Source organism: Zingiber officinale, chromosome 6A (assembly GCF_018446385.1).
Source record: "Zingiber officinale cultivar Zhangliang chromosome 6A, Zo_v1.1, whole genome shotgun sequence".
Lineage (NCBI taxonomy): Eukaryota > Viridiplantae > Streptophyta > Magnoliopsida > Zingiberales > Zingiberaceae > Zingiber > Zingiber officinale.
The window spans coordinates 94319412-94339692 of record NC_055997.1 but is presented as its reverse complement, the minus strand read 5'-3'; the positions used below and the strand labels follow the sequence as shown (position 1 = coordinate 94339692).

At 36.5% G+C, this 20281-nt stretch overlaps 2 protein-coding genes and 2 long non-coding RNA genes across 6 annotated transcripts; 1 reads left to right on the top strand and 3 right to left on the bottom strand.

Moving 5' to 3' along the window:
* Nucleotides 1-257: 257 nt before the first annotated feature.
* Nucleotides 258-6480, bottom strand: LOC121996972 (RHOMBOID-like protein 9, chloroplastic). Of its 3 annotated transcripts, none has more exons than XM_042551160.1 (7): nt 6084-6480; nt 4650-5409; nt 2847-3075; nt 2438-2600; nt 1803-1973; nt 706-860; nt 258-611 (listed from the first exon to the last, which is right to left on the bottom strand). In XM_042551160.1, the coding sequence occupies exons 2-7, from the start codon at nt 5245-5247 to the stop codon at nt 392-394; spliced, it is 1536 nt and encodes a 511-aa protein (XP_042407094.1). In that variant the 5' UTR covers nt 5248-5409; nt 6084-6480; the 3' UTR covers nt 258-391. The 3 variants fall into 3 exon arrangements, with proteins under 3 accessions (XP_042407094.1, XP_042407093.1, XP_042407092.1); XM_042551159.1 differs by having other exon boundaries at nt 2847-3084; nt 4650-5420; nt 6084-6479; XM_042551158.1 differs by having other exon boundaries at nt 2847-3084; nt 6084-6479.
* A 190-nt stretch (nt 6481-6670) lies between these two features.
* On the top strand, nt 6671-8106 carry LOC121994205. Its single transcript, XR_006115636.1, has 3 exons — nt 6671-7126; nt 7750-7797; nt 7864-8106. It is a non-coding gene; the product is annotated as an uncharacterized LOC121994205 (long non-coding RNA).
* Nucleotides 8107-12527: 4421 nt separating this feature from the next.
* Nucleotides 12528-13245, bottom strand: LOC121994204. The gene is made up of 3 exons (XR_006115635.1): nt 12919-13245; nt 12741-12842; nt 12528-12584 (listed from the first exon to the last, which is right to left on the bottom strand). It is a non-coding gene; the product is annotated as an uncharacterized LOC121994204 (long non-coding RNA).
* Nucleotides 13246-15739: 2494 nt separating this feature from the next.
* On the bottom strand, nt 15740-19936 carry LOC121995063. Its single transcript, XM_042548904.1, has 7 exons — nt 19535-19936; nt 17335-17385; nt 17038-17142; nt 16953-16995; nt 16788-16846; nt 16522-16623; nt 15740-15793 (listed from the first exon to the last, which is right to left on the bottom strand). Exons 1-7 carry the CDS (start codon nt 19934-19936, stop codon nt 15740-15742), a joined length of 816 nt encoding a protein of 271 aa, XP_042404838.1.
* Nucleotides 19937-20281: the final 345 nt, after the last annotated feature.

The window sequence follows — 20281 nt, the reverse complement described above, 5'->3', positions numbered from 1 at the left end:
TGACTGCCGTGCCTCGGCAAAGCTTCGCATGTGCATCGCCTCGATAAGCCCACCCAAATTAATGTCAGCATCGATCTGTGCATGAATGTTGTGTCCTCTGATGCGTGCACAGTTTGATGTCGACGTTTATTTATATGAACAAGTTCAAGAAAACGACCGACAGCGAAATTTATTCCTACTAATTAATTGAGTTGAGAATGGCCGGCACCAACCCAAATTGCGTAGATACGCTTGCAAACTCGCCGACTTAAACTGTGTTGATGAATTATGTCTATCGTATTAATTGACTATCTCGAGAGATGATTCTTCTTCCCGATCGACTTACAACAGTTTGACATAAATTTGAACAGCGAATTCCTCGAACAAGTAATAATTGATCTCGGTGGAGTTGCTAGAAAAAGTCATCCCGCTCCACAAGCTGGAGCTCTGGTGCATAGAGAAGAAACAAGGAAGCCAGCACGAGTATAGAGACCGCGAAGGTGGCAAGTGACTTCCATGGATTCTGAACGAGAGTAATTCCCTCTTTCCGACCGCTCTTTGTTCCAAATGCAAAAGTTGGAGATGTGAGAAAGCCAAATATGATGCCCGAAATGACGGCGCTAACATGAGTCCTGCAGCCAGAGGAATCATCAAAGGCCTCCTTTCACAAGAATTAGTTTGAAAGGATATGCAATTGAAATGGATGCACAAACAGGAAATACAAACCAGTTGTCGACTCTTCCAAAGCTACTCAAGACAAAGCTCAGGGCAGTGGCGATTACTGCTTTCAAGAACATGTTCAGTGAAACTTCTTTTGGTCCGACTTCTTTATTCTGGACTTGGTGGACGAGCCAAGCTCCAATTATGGCGAATTCTGGACCCTGTTTAAACACATTAGTCCTTGACAATAAGAACATCTCAGGAAAAAATGAATCATGCTCAGTGAAAACTTTGTTGAAAGTATGCTCTTAAATTTCTCCTGATTTTGGACAAGCTTTATATTGAATATAACCTTTAGGGCATTGAATGATACCTCAATTGTTTTTCAAATAAGTGCATAATTAACTATTTCTTTCCTCCCATTTCTCTTCAAGTAAACTGACTTAATACAAGATATGGAAACAAAATGTTTTTCTACATTCATATATACTAAATCATGCTCTATTTTAAGTTCATTTTGGCTGCATAACAATAATTTGGATGAAGAAATTAAAAAGACCGACCAAATCATGAATATGCTGCCATGCAAATTGAGTTTCACTTTCTCTACTTCTAAGTAATAGACACTAAATGGAAGCATTGAATGATGAGTGAATACAAGCTAACATCCCCTGTAATACCATTCATTCACAAAAATAGGATTCAAACATTGAGTATGCCATTAGTTAAGTTGCATATATCCTAGTGATTTTAACTTTCTTCACTTTGTTTTTTATATTGTTGGATGAAATACAAAATTAATTTAATAAATCCATCATTGCTGCATATAGATGTGATGAAGTCAACTTCCGCTGCTTTGGCTTCCCAAATATTAGTTATTGGAAATAAGAATCTTCAGAAAGGATCAGGTTGGGAATACCTCTGTACCTCTGATAATTAATACTACCAAAAATATTAACAATTCCAACTCTTTAGGTATCATGGTGAATAATGTTATATTAATTAAACTAGTTCGAAAGAAAACAGAAAACATATGCTTTTAAGAACAGAAGGCATGTTTATGGAACTATTGAAGGAAAAAATAAAAGCAAAATCAACTGACCCAATAACAAAAGCATATTTTGTAAGACATCAAGCAGGAACATTGGTTCAAAAGGACATACTGTACCACAAACTGTCAGGTCAGGAGTGTGAAGAAAGCTTGTCAAATTGCCACAAATTCCTCCCAATATATACATCAGGAAAAAGGTGAAAGGGCCGTAGGCTTTACAAACTCGAGGTCCATATGTAAGAAGAACCCAACAACTCAGGGCAACATGCAGGAATCCTGAGTGCTGCAAAGGAAAGACAGAACATCGCAAATAGAACTTTAATGTGGCGTTAAACTCTAGATTTTAAATATGAACCAAAGTTGATGAAATTTGGTTAAATCAATAGAACTGAAATGCTGTGGAAACATAGAATACACAATATTAATCTTTAAACCAGTGAGTTTTTGTAATGAGTAAACAATAAAATTATCCACCAAATTGCAGTTCTATTAGTAAATAAAAAAACAACTTAACATATAGGCCATATTTGCCAGGCTCAGAAGGAATCTAAGATGCCCTATGTTTTTCCAGTTCATTTCTTACTCCATCATTAGTGCTTGATACGAATACAAACACTCTTGGCAGCCTCACCTTATTTTGAGTCTCTGAATAATCAAACTGTAGTTTATAGTCGCTGAATAATCAAATTGTATGTGCTACTTTTGCTTGGATGGGGAAGGCCAATAATAATGAATTAAACAACGTACCAGAAACATTGGAGTTAATAGTCTCCACCATTCCCCCAGAAGGATCAATTTATTTATCTTTGCTCCATAGATTAAAGGGAGAGACAAGTGCTCTATCTCCGAGTTAACTGGACTCGCTATTTCAAATAAGTATACAGCAATATCTATTGCAGCCAATAAACTTCTGCATTCATAAAAAATGCCAGCGTTAATTATCTACTAGTAAAACTTCAGGAGAAGGTTCTGCAGAAAAAGGATAATAAATTTTGGAATCTCACGTCTTGGATGAAAATATAGCACCTACAAATGAATCATGCTAATGATGCAAAATACTTTACCAATTGCAGTCTGCAGGTTTTTGCTATTTATTCACAAGTAAATATATTAATGGGAGCAGACTATGTGTCGGGTTGAAAAGAAGAAAACTCACATTAGATATAGATCAGAAGCTTCATCCTCTGTTGGCAGACTTTGGATATTTCTGGTACCAAAAATCAACGAATCTGTTCTATCATCCAAGTTCTTTTTATCTTTATTTGTATATGGTTCCAAATCTACTTCTTTTTCATTGCCTTCTCCTATTCCAGTAATTGATGTTCTCTCAGAATTTCTTTCTGATACACCTTTTTGGAAGCTGGACAAACTTCTCTTTTCCGAGTCTATATTAGCTAAAAAACAAATTACTAATAGTATTATTCACAGAATAGATGAATAGATCTTACAAGTTGCAAAGCTTAACAAGAATAGTTAGATGAAGCTTTAGTATGTTAAGAATAGAAGAATAAGGAACTAGAGGAGAGAATATTGCTCTATAATCAAATGCCATATGAGGATTCCTGTAGAACCTATTTAGATGAAGATGGGACTGACTGATTGGTCAGACATACAGTTGAAGCTATCAAATAACTATCCTACAATCAAGTTTCAAAAAGATGAGCGTCAATGATAGAAAATGAGATTGCCTCACATGCTAACATTTAGAAGTATCTTTGTCAGCTAAACTTCATTTATAAACTGAGATAATAGTATAGGTCCATAAAAGAGTATCACTCTTCTGGGCTACTACTGGAACCTAGACATGCCCTGAAATATCAGAAGGATGTCTGAGAAACTTGAAAGATGTAGCAAAGAATTGTGCTACATTGAAATTTATCAAAGAAGTGACTTGAGAGTGGGTTCCTGTTGTCGGAAGGGTGGTGGGTTGGCATTCTGCAGTGGAAGTTTCTGACATGGTGAGTCGAATGCGAGGGATTATGTTCATTGGAGCTTTTGAATTTGGACTTATATCAGATTAGAAGAGGAGAGGACTTCTTGTATTATTAATGAAAAGCTATGAATTTATACAATTCATGTATGTAATCCACCTTAGTTATAGATCATCAACCCATTCTTCATTCAGCTATTAGATTCTGTAAATAAATTACGGATATGTATTTGGTACAAGAACAAGCTAATAGCTAAATGAAGAATGGTTGACTTACTAAAGTGGATCCTCTATTAGTAGCCTGAAAAAAGATTAAAAAAGAGAAGACTTCTCAGGTTTTAGGTTTTTGAGGAACAATGAATCAAGAATAACTATGATTTCAGGAGCCAAACACATCTGAGAATCTTGATCAAGCAGCGGTCAAGCAGTGACGATGATCATAAGAAATCAATGAACAACAAGGCTATACATTTTCTACGAAAGAGATGTAGAAGTTTTAGGAATTATTCTAAATGTATTTTCGCTACATACATTACTGGGAATAATGACATGAAAATCTAGTATGACAAGCCACTAAAGCCTGACATATAAATGATTTGCATCAAGTCGGGTGGTTGGTTAAGCACAAATGCAAAGAAAAATTATTGTAAGTTGTCTCATTCTCCAGAACCTAACTAAAATATTCTTTAGTTCCACAAGAAGACACGTGATGTAGTTGTAGATGATATAATGCCCAATCTAGCATGGTTTGAAATAAAACAGTTCTGTCAAGATTTTACAGAAACAACTGACTGAAGTAACGCTTGAGTTAAACCTATTGATTGTAAAGATTATATCATGAACTGACTTAGCTAAACTAGCTAGGAAGCCAGGTTTCCTGACTTGACCACTACATGTAGATTAAATGACATCTTGAAATTTTATATTAGCAAATGAGTATTGTTCATTTCATTGAAATGTGGATATTTGATCTTTTCATTGAAGTAATTTTGTAAAAATGAGTTCAGGACCAATTACAAAAGTAACTACCAGATAAGCGGCCAAAATAGTGCTCCAAAGAACTCAATCCAGTCTCTTTTTTATCATCACAGCTTGTGTCAATGGTTTTTGTAGTGTTATCCTTTAGTCCTCCTGAAGAATCCATCTTAATCATCCTTCTTTCAAGAAGAGTCTGAGAATTACTTCCAAGTTGTCTGTCCTTCATATGTTTCAGCTTGCTAAAATACAAGTCCAGTTTTGTAAGTTGTCTCTTAATGTTAGATGATGATGATAGAGAGGAATCTGAACCATACTGGTCTCTCTGATGGCCACTTTCAGAATCAGACTTTCGACTACCCATACAGTTAAACTTGTGAGATGCAACTTCATTGGAACTCATATATGGAACTGAAGAAAAACAATTTATGTTGAATGAATTGAATGTTTCACTTCTCTGTCCTTTCCAAGTTATATTGGCTACAAGATACACTGTACTTTGTCTAATATCTATTTGACTAGCTATATAATCAGATGAGCACAACCAATGTCCTGGAAGAAAAGAATTGCCTTTATCAACCGGTTGGAGCACTTTCTTAGTAACATGAATCCCATCCTTACAGTACAAAGTACATATAGAAACTGACGCCATGGTAAATGCGAGCCAACAAATATGCTCAGGCTAACAGTAAGTAAAGTTTCTGTCCATGTCCCTCAATCCATTAAAGCCCTTTTCTGCCATTTAAGCTACCAGGATCTGTGGCCATAGTTGACAAAAAGCATGAGTAATTTTGCCTTCTCCACAAGCAGCTTCCTGCATATATACTAGATTCAATAAACTTGCCAGCAACTGTTCAACCTTTTAAATGTAAGAAACTAAGAATCAGTTTGTTATCTCCAGCAGCAGTAGACCAGATAGGTTCATGTCATAAGAACTTTCTGAAATATCAGTACATGCATTTGAAATCTACTGAGCATAACATGAATTCTCTTTAAATCATTTCTATTCAGAATGTCAAGTGTAAGAACATGATTTATGAATTGTCGTCTTATTTCATCAATTGATACAATGACATGGATTGAGGGGCAAGATGCTTACTTTTTTCTGTTTCACCTCCTAATCGATGGCTTTTCTGTGTTATATTTTCACCATCAGTAGCACTTAACTGTATAGCATAAAACTATAAAACATATATCCCTTACCATTCCATTCCTTTAGGCCTTGCATTAAGTTATGGTTAAATAGAGACTCAATTCCATCGACAAGAACAAACTAACCACAAAGTTTCCTAATAATCACTTAAAATTCACCAGATAGTTGGATGACTATTCCAACTCAGTAGGAATCCATGACAAGAAAATCTTTTGCTTGGCCTGAATAATCAACCTACATCTTCAAGCGAATTATCCTTAAACTAAATACACCACGACAATTATATTCCAACCTATATGGCAAATCGAATAACGGAAGTTCAGAAAAAGGCAAACCTTTTCGATTGAGATCGATAAAGCACCTCTAAGGATCTTTACCCAATGCGTCACAAAGAGCGATTCAACTCAGCACTCTCGCTGCCCGCGATAACAGCAACGACGATCCTCTCGAGCGCGCAACTGCTGGGCCGGCGAGGGGGGTTTAAGGGGTCGGGGAGGCCAGGAAGAAGGTGAAGGCGGAGGACGACCGAGGGCGACGGGGAATCAAGTGGGCCGCCTTATCCGCAGGAAGCCCAATCCCGCAGCCCTACTAGGCGCTCGTGGATCCCACCGCCCCTGCTGACTGGAGGAGAGGAAGGCACTTGGAACGGGAGGATCAGGAGTTGCTTTCGAGGTCGGGAAAGCGCCGTCTGCTTCACCAATAACACGCAGACAAGGCGGCGGAGAGTACCATTTTTGGGGAGTCTTCTACGACCATACATAAACAGGTTGGAGAATAAAAAGATGGCCATCTTGCGTGGATACGGTTCTTGAAACTAGTATTTTTTTTATTCCTTGTTTTTGTCTGCAAACGAGTAATTATGTAACGTTTATATATATATATATATAAAATGGTGATATCCTGCGGGACTTCATTTCCGCGCTTGTGCGCGACTGCAGAAAAGCAAAGTCGACGTGGCTTATTTTATTTCTTACTTGGCTTTGCTTTTTCACAGAACGTCCCACACAACTCTCTTCGGCAAGGAAAAACGACGAAGCTAGGGCACGTCGTCCTCGCCGCGAAGTTGTTCTCTCGGCCGCGAAGCTTCGCCGCGAAGCTGTTCTCTCGGCCGCAAAGCTTCGTAGCGAAGCTAGGGTAGCTAGGGTAGCCTGGCAACTCTCAAAGCGACGAAGCGAAGCTCTACATTCTCGAATCTTCCAGATCGAGCTCTCTTCGCCACACCAAAGGGACGAAGAGTTAGGGCACGCCGGCCTCGCCAACGCGGAACTAGGGCACGAAGCTAGGGCGATCTCTGTCGGCAAACCTCCGACGCGAAGCCAGGGCACGAAGCTTCCAGATCGAGCTCGTCACCGCCTCGCGCATACGAGGACACCTCTATGTAAGGCTAAATGATCTTTGTGGCCAGTTTGTTATCTCGAAAGCTTTATTTGTTTAAAAAATCTTCTAACTTGATGATAGATTGAGAAAGGTAGGTTGTTGTCACATACATCTTGTCTTGTTTTTTCTTGGAGTACCTTTGCCTTTTATTTGTTGCAGCTATAATAACCACTAGTATTTTCAAGAAAATCAACAACATGGATCTTTGTATATAATTACATTTTTCTAATGGCACTAGTATTTTTGTTGCGTATATTTTAACCATTAATAATTTGGTCACAATATACTGTTTTAATTTGATTAGGTAAAACATACAATACAATGGCCACATGTTAGAGATCTAATATTTATAGTTTATTTACATGAACAAATTATAACCTCTTTATTAATTTATTTTTACCTTCCAAAAATGAAGTGTTATAAATATGGTTCCTTAGTCAAATGAAGTGTTATGAATAAAGTTTAGTTAATAATAGCGAAATGTTAAATTGAAAATTTATGTTTTGTCTATCGGTTGCATCAATATTATACCAATCAGTTATTTATGAAATTTCTCTACAATTGACATGTCTCATTTGGATTTCAATATTTTTTCTTTGATAACTTATATTCTTTTGGTTCTAGATTTTACAGGAAACTTGCAAAACTTCGACTATTTATATCCAATCCATGGTAATCATTTCATTTAAGTTCTAATATATTGTCTTTATAAGATTCTAAATGTTGTTTTAAATGTAGGGAAAAACATATGTTGTATTTGTTGGACGTGAACCGGGAATTTATGAAACATGGGCAGAAGCTTCTGATCATGTTATTCGCTTTAAGGGCGCTATACACAAATCTTTCAAAAGTAGAGAGGAGGCAAAAAAAGCTTTTGAGGCATACGTAGATAAAAAATCTGCACCAACTTCCTTTGCACCAAGTCGAAATGAAATATCATGTGCAACTTCAAGTTCAAGTTCAAATTTAGAGAAAAAACTTTCAAAAACTGAAAAAATTATTAAGTTGAAAGATGCATTGAAAGAGCTAGAACATCAGTTGGATTCTCTTATGATCAGTGATGATAATGATGATGATTAGGCATGTTGTTTCAAGTCGTTGTATGAGTTGAATTTCAAACACTAATTTTATTTTGAGTAGTTGCAAGTGTTGTATCGAAATCAAAATGATACTTTAAGCTTAATTGGTTTCATGATGTGGTTTGTTGCTATGGTAGAGTTGCTATGCACCTTGAGAATTAATGATTTGCATCAAAATATTGTTAATGCTAATAGTTTTAGCGTACTGTATGTTTACTTGATGGTTATAATCATCTCTTGCAATTGGAAATGTTATATGAAAATATTATCTGGATTGCAATTGGAAATGTTATCTGGAAATAGTTTTAGCCATCGCAGCTTTTATTTACTCCAGATTGTGGCCTGGTATCATTCATATTAATGCAACTAATGACATGGTTTTCTTTACCATGCACTACAAGAAAATCTGCATTCAACAACACTCAAACGACAACGGTTTTATACCAAATCGTTGTCTTTTTACCTTTTAACAATGGTTTTAACAAAAACCGTTGTCTTTTAGCAATTTTTTTGGCCTACGACAACGGTTTTTAAAAACCGTTGTCTATTTATGTTTTTTTGGGGCTACGACAACGGTTTTTAAAGGCTACGACAACATTTTTTGAAAAATGTTATCTATGTGCGCTTTTTTTGGGATTACGACAACGGTTTTTGAAAACCGTTGTCTATTAAGTGTTATTGAATAGCGTTGTTTTTCTTCTTTCGCCGCTTTTTCCCCTTCGCAATTTTTTGCCGCTGCTGCGTTTTGTCTTTCCCTCTCTCTGAAATTTTTTGCCGCTGCATTCTGCCCCTTTACCTTCTCGATCCCTAAAACCTCTCACTTGCTCTCTCGTTTTCTATGGTGATGGTGAGCGCACAACTGTGGGATTGGAGTAGAATGGAAGGCTTAGAGGTTTTCAATGCGTGGCGATCTTTGTCGACGCATCCTAAACCTCATCGCATACCTCTGATCTGCAGCCACGGATTGTACCAACCGCGACCTCGACGACCTTGGAGCACTGCTAAGATCAAGCAGCACTTCTGTTTTATTCCTCTCTCGACTCGATCGCTCCTTTGTCCATCGCACGCTTTCATATTCTTTGCTTTTTCCTTTTCTTCTACAGATCATTTGAAGATGGAGGGTGATCTCCTTTCCATGGCTTCCACTCAGCGCTTGAAGTTATTCCAGGGAAGCCAGGCTTTTCCCTCCAACCTCCACCTCCATCTTCTGTCAAAACTAGGCATTCTGCGAAATTTAGGAGATAAAGAAAGCTGGTAAGCGAAATGAGTTCTTGGTGGAAGGGTAACTATCCTACAGCCAGGTCCAATGGTGACTCTTCGAGGAGGAATTCGATGACCACTGAGGAACAGAAGCAGACGAGAAGGACAAACACGTTCTACGGACCTTTGGAATCACATTGGCATTTTCCGGAGCCCGAGAAGAAGAAGCCCCCTTTGACTTCAAAATTGACCTTCAGGTCCTTGTAGAAATCGCTCACTAAGGTCAGCAAAAGCAATGCATTTCCAACGATGTTCCAAGGCATCCACGATCCGAATGAGGAGAAAGTGGTGAAGTCGTTGAGGGACACACTACTATCGAAGGGTCAGCTACCTGAGAAGTATGATGACTACCATACACTTCTCCGGTATGGCTAGAATACATTTGTTAAGTAGCTGGAAGAAATTTCTCTTTTTGAATCCTTCTTATTATTATATTGATCATACATGTCCTAGTTCTATATAGTGTGAAAGAATTTTACTATTGATGCTATAGCTTTCTATTCTTCTCTGCAGATTTTTGTGATTGCGGAACTTCAACATGTCTAAGGCAGAGATCATGTTTGTTAATATGCTCAAGTGGAGAGATAGTTCTGGTGTTTATCTTATTGCAAAACTAATATATTCCTGACATGTTTTTCTCCCTATGGGTTACTATGTGGGCATTTCAATTCAACACCTCACGACTTTTACTGACTTTGACACAAATATGATGAAACAAATAACAATTTTCATCCAATTTCTACAATAATATTTCTGCCGAGATCTTTTTCCTTGCAAACATTAAATCAAATGACAGGTTAAAAAAATGTCTTTTAAATGCTGGTTTTTTCTAAATAATGCTTTCATTTTTTTCAAACATAACCATGATGATCCATGTGAATATACATTCCTTTGCAGGTTTTGGATTCTTTATAGGGCCAAGCAAGATGGACCAGTAGTCTTGGTAAATTACCTTACTATGAATATCATCCTATACCTTGGTCATCTCAATATAACTGTTGTACAAACACCTATTCAGGGTTGGAGTCATCCTTGGGAAGGGCATGGAGATCACTCACATGATCATGTGCCTGAAGACAAGGTATTATAGTACAAGCATGCCTTAATTCATCTACAATTTCCCTTTTGTTTGTGTATGTATAAGATGCTTCCAAAGCTTCAATATGATTATTGTTGACAACAGGTGCTTATTCATGAATAAGCTCCAAGTAGATTCAATTTCCCTATAAGATGTATGTTTGGATTCATGGTATAGACTAAAAGATTATTGTTGTGGCACCTTTACCTTAGAAGTGCTAACAAGCTCAATGCACATGATGAATCTCTTTGCTATCCTTTCAAACAGCTAATTTCTAGCTTCAATATGCATTGACATTGACCTGTTATGCTTGGATATCTTCTAGGTGTAGATGTTAGAACATCCAAGATATGCGAACTTGGAATATTGAATTATAGAGCTAAGCGAGTGCTTTGGATTGCCCTCCGCCAGCTTGAAGTAATTGAGACCCACAGTGGATATGGTTCTCATCACACATCTTTCCTGTAATGAATTAAGATTGTCTGCTACATTTTTGACCTGGCTCTGATCCATTAGATCTGTGTAACTATGCTGTAAGATTTCATAGTAGAACGAGAGACATGTGAGAAGGTGATTTCTTTGACTCATTTAATTAGATCTAGTCCTTTATTTGCTAATACTTCCCCATACTGATTTTTTTTAAGCATGTTAGAATTGTGAAGAATTTCTAATTATATCTGTGTGCTACCTTTCTCATAGTTTATTGCAATGTGTGATAACTATTAGATGTTGCTATTCTTTCTCTCCATTATGTAGTCCTTTGATTAATATTTGCCAATTTTCCATAGTTTTTCACTTTAAGATCTTTCAAGCATCTAGTGACAAGTGCAAATTGGTTAGCATCTAGTGACATCCTTGTGTTGACTTTAGAGATTAAAAATTGATGTAATTAGCATGTTTTTCTGGTGCTATAATCCAATGATATAATTTATTCTTCCAATGCGAGTAAACATTGTCAGATTCTTTTATACTCCTTTATGTATTAGATTTCTTATGATTATTTCTTATTGCCTTCTCATTTTTCTAATCGTAGAGATCGAGCGAATCAAAGAAATACTTGCAATGCCTAATGGAAAGGTTAGTTTGCATCTAGTTTAGCTTTTTCCCTCTTAATGGAATATTCTTGAGATAGAAATGAGTGCAAAATAAGTCTGTTAATATCTTAGTTGTCTCGGAAGAAGTCTATTGTGTCACTTGTGCTGGGCTACTGTATAATTTACTTAATTCTATATTTTTCCTTATGCTTGACGTTATAATTGTTCCTCTTTGAAAGTGCCCTTAATCTTAGTCCTTAATCTCCTATTGACTTTATTCACAGATTATTAGTCTTGATGAAATGCATACCTCTTGGGCGCTTGACAGATAAGTAGATTAGAAGTCTTTGTTTTCTTAAACACACTAATGGTTTTATTTTGTTTCTAGAAACTTGATGGCGAAACAAGATCTGTCAGAGCTTAGTTAGCTTAGTTTATGCAATGCTACAATAGATTTATCCGAGAATCCCTTGATCTCTCCTTTAAGATAATAATTGTTGATTAAGAATCACCCACTAGTGGGAATTACATGAAGCCCTTGATCAAGTTGTATTCGCTATTGCTTGAATAAGTTGATTAAAGTTGCAAGTTGAGCCTGCACTTTCACTAAGACTAGAAATTTTATCCTTTAATCAAGTAGTAGTTTCTTGATGGAGTTTATTTAGCATATGAAACTCATTTAAGATTTATGTTTGTTGTTCAATACTTTTTTGACCTCATACTTGTTATAATTTTTGGTTTATAATGCATTGGACCTTAATGTAAAAAGGCAGATTGTCTACCTTATGGCTCCATTTGTGATAGATGAAACTTTACAAACACCAGCAGATGTTGTGAAAGGCACATCCTTATAACAGGCAACCACTCTTTATTAGACTGCAGATCAACCTGCAGCTTCTCCCAAACTTTGCTCTTGGCGTTTAAGACGCTGTCTGGTTCGACTGAGTATCCCGGAAAGGTCACTCGTTCACCAACCTTGGCTGATGATGGTGGATCAACTAACTCAACCTGGAAACAAAATGAATTCATTAGTCATTCTTGATGAATGATCACATGTAAAGCTGATAATTTCCCAGGTAAACCAACCAATATTATAATACTAAAAAACTAACAGGTTAGTAAAAGCAAAGACTTGTAAGAATGGAGGCAGAGTTAACGACTTACCTTTGTGTGGTCATCGTTTGATGCAGCCAAGACCATTGCTTGTGACTTAATGCCCCTCATGGTTGCAGGCTTCAAGTTACAAAGGACACAAACCTTCCGATTCTGCACCAGTGATTTAGAGAACATAGGAAATTCACATCCAAATGGAAGAAAATTTGAAAAGGGAAGCAAAATAAACCTGCATTTCCTCAAGAGGAATATATTTCACGAGGCCACTAACAACTGTTCGAGGGGATTCTTCACCGACATCAATTTCTTCAACATAGAGTGAATCTGCATCTGGGTGCTTCTGAACTTTTTTGATGAGGCCAATAGGTATGTCAAGTCTTGAGACAGAAATTTCTGTTTCAGCAGACTTCGTTTTTGTACTGCCAGAAGGCTTGTTATGTTGTTTCTTAGAATTTCCTACAGCAGGTCACATGAGAAACTTATTGAGCTCTAGGATAAGCTTTAACTTCATTAAGTCGAGTTTTATTAATACTTCAAAACTTGGAAAACCATTTACATTAATACAACACTAAAAAGTAGCTTCATTTGCAGGTCTAGGATAAACCTTCATGAAACTTTCTCCTTGTATCAAAAATTGTATATGGTCAAGAGTTACTAGTGCTTCAGATAAAGATGAACTCTTCTAATATATGTTTATATTTTGCAGGTTCTATTGACAAAGTTTTATGTTGTGGTTTTATTTGCCGATATGAATGGGGTACTTGAAGAGTATGATTTATCAAATCTGTTATTGTGATTGTAGCAACTACATTTCTCCAAATTTTAGCTATCAACCCTGTTTTACGTCTTCTACAGGTATTATATTCTTCCCTTTTATTTTGGTGCTTTGCTCACATACTTTGATTCACAAAAATCCAGAATGTTGGAAAAGGTTGATATGGAAGAATCAGCAAGTGAGAAAGAGGAGTCCGATGAAATTCTACAAGTTGAAGATTTTGATGGGGCTTGAGTTGACAATAATTACTTGCAATCCTACATGGCATGAACCACAATCACAAGTTTCTAGTCTTTTGACAATTATTCATTAGTTGTAAATGAAGTTTATTTGTTTATTTGTATTGGGATAAATTTTATTTGAATATTAGACATGTTTTTTTTTTTGTGATTGTAATATAATTCTTGTATAAGTAACATTTTGAATGACATTGATATGGAAAATATTCTTTCTTTTGTGATTATGATTCTTTATTATATATTTATATTGAAATATGATATATTGGTATTAAAAGATAATAATTTAAAAGACAATGATCTAAAACTGTTGTTGTTGTCTATCACCCTCAAAGACAACGGTTAAAAACCGTTGTCAAAGCCCCAAAAACGGTTGTAAACTAGTAGTGTTAATAAAAAATGCTCTAAACAACAACGGTTTTAAACCATTGTCTTTTCATTCAAAGACAACGGTTTAAAACCGTTGCAAAACTGTTGTCTTTTCATTCAAAAGACAACGGTTTAAAACCGTTGTCGTAGCCTCCACTTTTAACAACACTGCCAGTTACAACGGTTTTAAAGGGCCTACAACAACGGTTTTTAACCGTTGTATTTTAATGTTTTTGTTGTAGTGATGGTATGTTCTCCTTCTTTACCATGGTTTTCAAAGAACTCGTACAAGAACTAGCCTTAGAGACCACTGGGCATGGAGTTTGAACGAGAGTCAAGGAGCAATTTTATGAAAAAATGAATTAGTTTAAATGGTCAAGGATTATGTGAACCGAAGAAAGTTATAATGTAACGCCCGAAAATTCTCAAAACTAAATTAGAAATATTGTATGATTTTTCTGGAATTTCTAGATATTTTTCCGGAATTTTAGAATAGCGGAAGTAAAAATTATGAGATTTTGTTGGAATGCTAGTTAATAGATGTTAGAATTTATTTCAATTGATTTTAGAACTCTTATATGAGATTTTGGCACGAACTAGTGCTGAAATCAGGGGTTCTGATTCGAAATCAGAAACCAGATCGATCTACAGATCGATCAGAATTGGGTTGTGCCACTGGATCGGTCAGCTGACCGATCCAGTCGCGAACAGAGAGTTGGATTGGTCAGCTGACCGATCCAGTCGCGAATAGAGAGTTAGCGTAGAGTACAGAAGCTCACTGATCGGTCAGCCGACCGATCAGTGAGCCACTGGATCGGTCTACCGACCGATCAGTGTGCTCCTGGATCGGTCGGTAGACCGATCCAACCGCATACAGAAGCAATTGAGTTCAGATTGAAATGCTCCGTGCCATGGATCGGTCAGCCGACCGATCCAGAGTTTTTCTCCGTGCCAGTATCAGCTCACTGATCGGTCAGCCGACCGATCAGTGATCCACTGGATCGGTCTACCGACCGATCAGTGTGCTCCTGGATCGGTCGGTAGACCGATCCAGCCGCATACAGAAGCAATTGAGTTCAGATTGAAATGCTCCGTGCCATGGATCGGTCAGCCGACCGATCCAGAGTTTTTCTCCGTGCCAGTATCAAGCTGGATCGATCCGACAGGCCAATCGATCCATGGATCGATTGAAATGCCTGATTACAGCTAGTAGGACATCCGAGAGGCATAGATTATTTTCCCTAGCATGTGTACAACTCCTAGGTACACTTAGAATATTAAGTTCAGATTTTACAGTAATCAGTTTAGCAAAATTTTAATAAATCCAGATTTCTGCAATAGTAATTTAGTTTTTGATAAAGCAACATCTTTGTTATTGTTTATGTGGATTAGTTGGATAGCTGCCATTCTAACTCATGATAAGTTCAAAAATTAGATGATTTGAACTGTAGAAATCAATCAGATCTTAAATGTCATTTATTTTCTAAAGTGAACATATTTTTATATATGTCACGTAACATATCCTTGCAACACACATTACATTACATAGAGAAAAACAAACATGGAAATTAAAAAATACGCCCAATTAATTATTATAAAGCTTTACGCTACTGCATTGCGTCGATTGTATTCTCATCGCATCATCCCATCTTGCTTTGTTGGTGGTCGCATCATTCCGACCATTCCACCTGCCTGCTGATTTCTTTCCATGTTAAGATGTCATCCTGCATCCATTAAATATATGTATCGATTAACTCAGCAATTAAACTAACTAACTTAATGGGTTGCTCATAATTAATAAATAATAAGGTTACCGATGGTCATGTCGAAGCCACGGGCCTCATGCCTGGAGCTCTCGGTATTCCTGGCACAAGGTGCAGGAATCGCACCAGAAATGAACGCAGCAGTTGCAACACAGCGACTCCGGCAAATTGTACTGCACCCTCAGCTTTGATCACTAAAGCACGAGTGTATCCACTAGCACCCGGTCACTTACAGTCGAATACCGCATCCCCAAATTGGATCAACCTTTCAAATGGACAAATAAGAAAATTAAGAACATAACATAATAAATTTTACAGTTCATCATAGAAATCAAGAAGCATTAAACCTGCTGAATGTCATTCCAAGAATTCACATTTTGCTTTTCTATGTTGTGTAATTGTGTGCATTGTTCATCCAAATCTTGTGAAAACAGGCTTGCTTGCTCAGATGACATCGGTATAATAAATTGATTAGCTCATAACCTACTAGAACAAAGCTTTAGATAGGAATAACTAAAATAGAATGATAAAAGAAAAGTTGCCACCTTATGCTAAACGCCAATTATAGCAAAATGAAGCAAATGAAAATCAACACACTTGAAGAAACAGGGAAGATAGAGAAATGACAATCAGCATCCAGCAAAGACATCATAATCAAGCAAATGAAGCATAAAAGAAATTTGAATTACCTTAAGAGGTGGGCTGAGACATTCAAGGTAACAAGTTTGAGGACAACTATCACAACAAAGCAAATTGCCTCCTAGATCGCACACAGCGCATTCATAGTAATGCTACAAGAATACAGAGAAACAGGAAAAGAAGTGTGAAAATGATGAAAGCATTGGACAAGTATATAATGATTCTAATGACTTGGATGGCAGTGAGACGAGGCAAAAATAATTGAACCGTGTCCACTTGGATGGAAATAATAGGAGAGAAAAATGAATTTACCAACATCTTCAATTGACTTGGATGACTGTGAGGCGAGGGAAAAATTGGCAGCCTTTGGATCACCTCAAATGATAGTGAAGAAGCATAACAAAGCAACAGATATGCTTCGAGACATGGACAAAGCAGAGAACAACAAAAGTATTCGTTTGGAAGAGAAAATGAATCATACCTGCCAGCACAGCATTGTCATTGTTAATCAGTGACAAATTCAGCTGCTATAGATCTCAAAAACTTTTAATCAATGTAATTCATACCTGCCAGCACAGCAGTCTGCACAGCGCATTCTCTAAGTCCCGCAGGGTATAGATAGAGTTACCTTTTGCTATTAATCTACTAGTCTCAAAATAAATTTGCAAAGACTGACAACAATTGGAGCAATTTTTGATGAAATTTACATTGACAAATTTAAATAGCAACATCCAATTTCCATACAGAAATGCTTAAAGATAGAAATGCTTAAAGAGTTCACAATAGTCTAATCAAAGGTGAAAAGTATGACGCTTGTTTAAATAGATACAGAAATAAGAAATAAGTAAAGAGTTCAAAACAACCCGCTCAAATGTTTCTATTTCTGCATCACCAACTGAAGCTTGTTTCTGTTTCTGCATCAATCAATCAACAATTGATTATGCCAAATCTAAATAATGCCAAATATTTAATCCTTGTAAAAAACATCATGGACAAACCAATTGTACCAATTGTAGAATGATGCCTACCTGCTTTCTTATTTGCTAACGAATATTGTTAGAACCTACAATAATAAAGACAATTATTAATTTTAAAATCTCAATCAATCAACCACTAACTTTAAATTAAACTTTGATAGTACTTGCCTGCTATAGATGCCAATTCTTCTTCATATGTGTCATCATCGCTGTTATGATGATTATCCAAAGTTGATCTGACAATCAACACCATGTCAAATATACATATTTAATAAAAGATGATTTGCAAATAAAATTATTATACAAATGGAGAATTAATCGACACATACCCTTGTTGTAAAATGGGACAATTGCGCTTGTCATGTGACACACCTCGATGCCCACATCCACGACATAACCGGGACTTTGAGGTTGACTTCTCCTTTGATGATTTCAATCTCTTCCCACATCCCTTTGTTCTTACTAAAGAAGGATCAATAATATTAGGGGACTCATCCATAGATTTCTTCCTTTGACCTCTATTGCCACATGTTTTACTATTATTCATCTCTTGAATTTTATTGTAAATACAATCTAATTGCTCATCCAAGAAGTTTGTCCCCTCATCTGTTAAAGATGCATCATCAATTAATACTGAAGCTTTATAAGATAACCTTGAGTGCCTTGACATCAAAACCCTATCTGGATCATCAATAAAATTTTGCACCCCCAAAGCATATATTGCTCCAACCTTTGCATCTCGTGTCCATCGTTTGAGTATATACTTATTAGGCAAATGAAACACCTGGTTGATACGAAAAAAAGCTAACATATGCCTGCATGGAATGCCATCAAACTCAAATTTCCTACAGCTACAGGATATGTTATCCCTCTGTTTGTCATGTGTGAGAACCCTTGGTTTGGAGGAAGAACAACTTTGAAAATTCATCACATGATAAACAACTGAGTCGACTCCTATAGATACTTGTTGCACATAATAACCATGACTCTCACTCATTTCACTTTGAAACTCCACCCATTTTTTTTTTGTATACAACTTAACCATTTGAGATTCCATTGGCCAGTTTGTCTTAATCCTAGGATGCTCATTCATATTAATATGATCTGCAACTAATTCATTGTGTCTTTGGTGTCTCAGTGCCCTATTGAAATGAGTGATAAAGTCCATCAATGAGTTTTTATTTGAGACATATCTCTTGAAAAAAGCATGAGAGCCTTCAGATCTCTGACTACTTGACATTCCAGCACAAAATACATGACTAAAATAAGCTGGCACCCACTTATGTCGCAATTGATACATCAAAGATAACCAATCATTTTTCTCTAAATTAGCACACTTGATAACCTCTTCCCATGAATTCTCAAATTCATCAGGCGTTGTAGAATTTATAATAACATTATTTATACTTTGATAGTAGTCACGAAAAGTCAAAGGATGCAATTTTTCTGGAAATTTGTTCAGTATGTGCCACAGACAATATCGGTGCACTGTTTGAGGGAAAACTTGGGCAATGGATTTTGTCATAGCAGGATCCTGATCAGTGATAATCACATTTGGTGCACCTTTAGGCATGGCTTCTATGAACTTGTTAAACAGCCACACAAAAGATTCAGTCTTCTCATCACTTATAAAGCCACAACCAAAAATAATTGTCTGGTGATGATGATTCACTCCTACAAATGGTGCAAAAATCAACCCATATTTGTTGGTGTTATATGTTGTATCAAATACAACCACATCACCGAATACACTATATGCTATTCTTGATACATGATCAGCCCAAAAACATCTACTGAATCTGTTATTTGAATCAGTCTGGTATTCAAAGAAAAAAGCTGGATTTTTCTCTTTCTCAGATGCAAATAGCTCGATTAGTGTTTCAGCATCGATACCTTTTTGTTCATCCCTTAGCTCTTTCTCAAAATTTCTAATATCTCTTTCTGTACATCCTACTTGCTCGGGCCCTCCATATTCTATCTCTAATAATCGCATTTGTTGGCAAGTTGGCACATTGGCTTCTGAAAACCGTTGAGTCAATGTTTTTTTTGCTGCTGAAACAGTACGATGTGAGCGTAGCAAATGCACCTTTGAAGGAGTCGATAGTGGATGATTATGACCTTCTGTGAAATTAGTGACAACCCATGCAGATCCAGTTTGTTTCTTGACAAGTGAAATCTTTGACTTACAACCAGTTCTAACTTCACCACGTGTTCTTTCCCTTGTCCGTTGATCACCCTTTGCTTGTTTATTCCGTTGATCATCCGTATGGCCTTCTTTAAAGCATACAAATGTTTTCCACACAACCTCATTTGTTATCTTATTTTTCTTGCTACTATTTATCCTGGCACTAAATCCAGATTTGCGTGCATATTGGTTATAGAATAAAAAAGCCTCATCTATTAATGAGAATTCCATCCCATATTTTGGCTTTAGATCATCTGCAACTTGAGGAATGTATAGCTGATCTTCACCATGATTTTCACCCATTGCTAAGAAATTTTAGATGTAGATGAAATGAAATTCTGCATATCATTATCAAATAGCCAGAAAAAACATTGTAAGAGTGATACTTCAAGCTCATGCATGCAACCCGAACAAAAACACAAAGATAACAATAAGACATAAAAAAAAAAACACAATCAGTTGCTAGAAAAGCATATGTGACTTTTTATATAACGAATACAAATTGATGTAAGGACTCTTAGTAAAGAAAAAGAAATATTATAAAATTGCACATTTCCCCAATTATAAGTAGCTAAAAATCTCAATTGAATCGTTAACCAAAATCAGTTGTTAACCACCGGATTGCCCAAACTCATCTTGAATCTTACT

Bases quoted from the DNA above. Each gene is read 5' to 3' on its own strand.
- LOC121996972 (XM_042551159.1), bottom strand. From the start codon at position 5,247: ATGGCGTCAGTTTCTATATGTACTTTGTACTGTAAGGATGGGATTCAT. The intron at 2,601-2,846 runs GTGAGTTTTCTT...TTATGAATGCAG, and splicing joins GCTTCTGATCTATATCTAAT to AAGTTTATTGGCTGCAATAG. The intron at 1,974-2,437 runs GTACGTTGTTTA...TTTCCTTTGCAG, and splicing joins TATTAACTCCAATGTTTCTG to CACTCAGGATTCCTGCATGT.
- LOC121995063 (XM_042548904.1), bottom strand. From the start codon at position 19,936: ATGGGTGAAAATCATGGTGAAGATCAGCTATACATTCCTCAAGTTGCA. The intron at 16,996-17,037 runs GTATGAATTACA...GATCTATAGCAG, and splicing joins GCAGACTGCTGTGCTGGCAG to CTGAATTTGTCACTGATTAA. The intron at 15,794-16,521 runs GTAATTCAAATT...TAATGGATGCAG, and splicing joins GTCTCAGCCCACCTCTTAAG to GATGACATCTTAACATGGAA.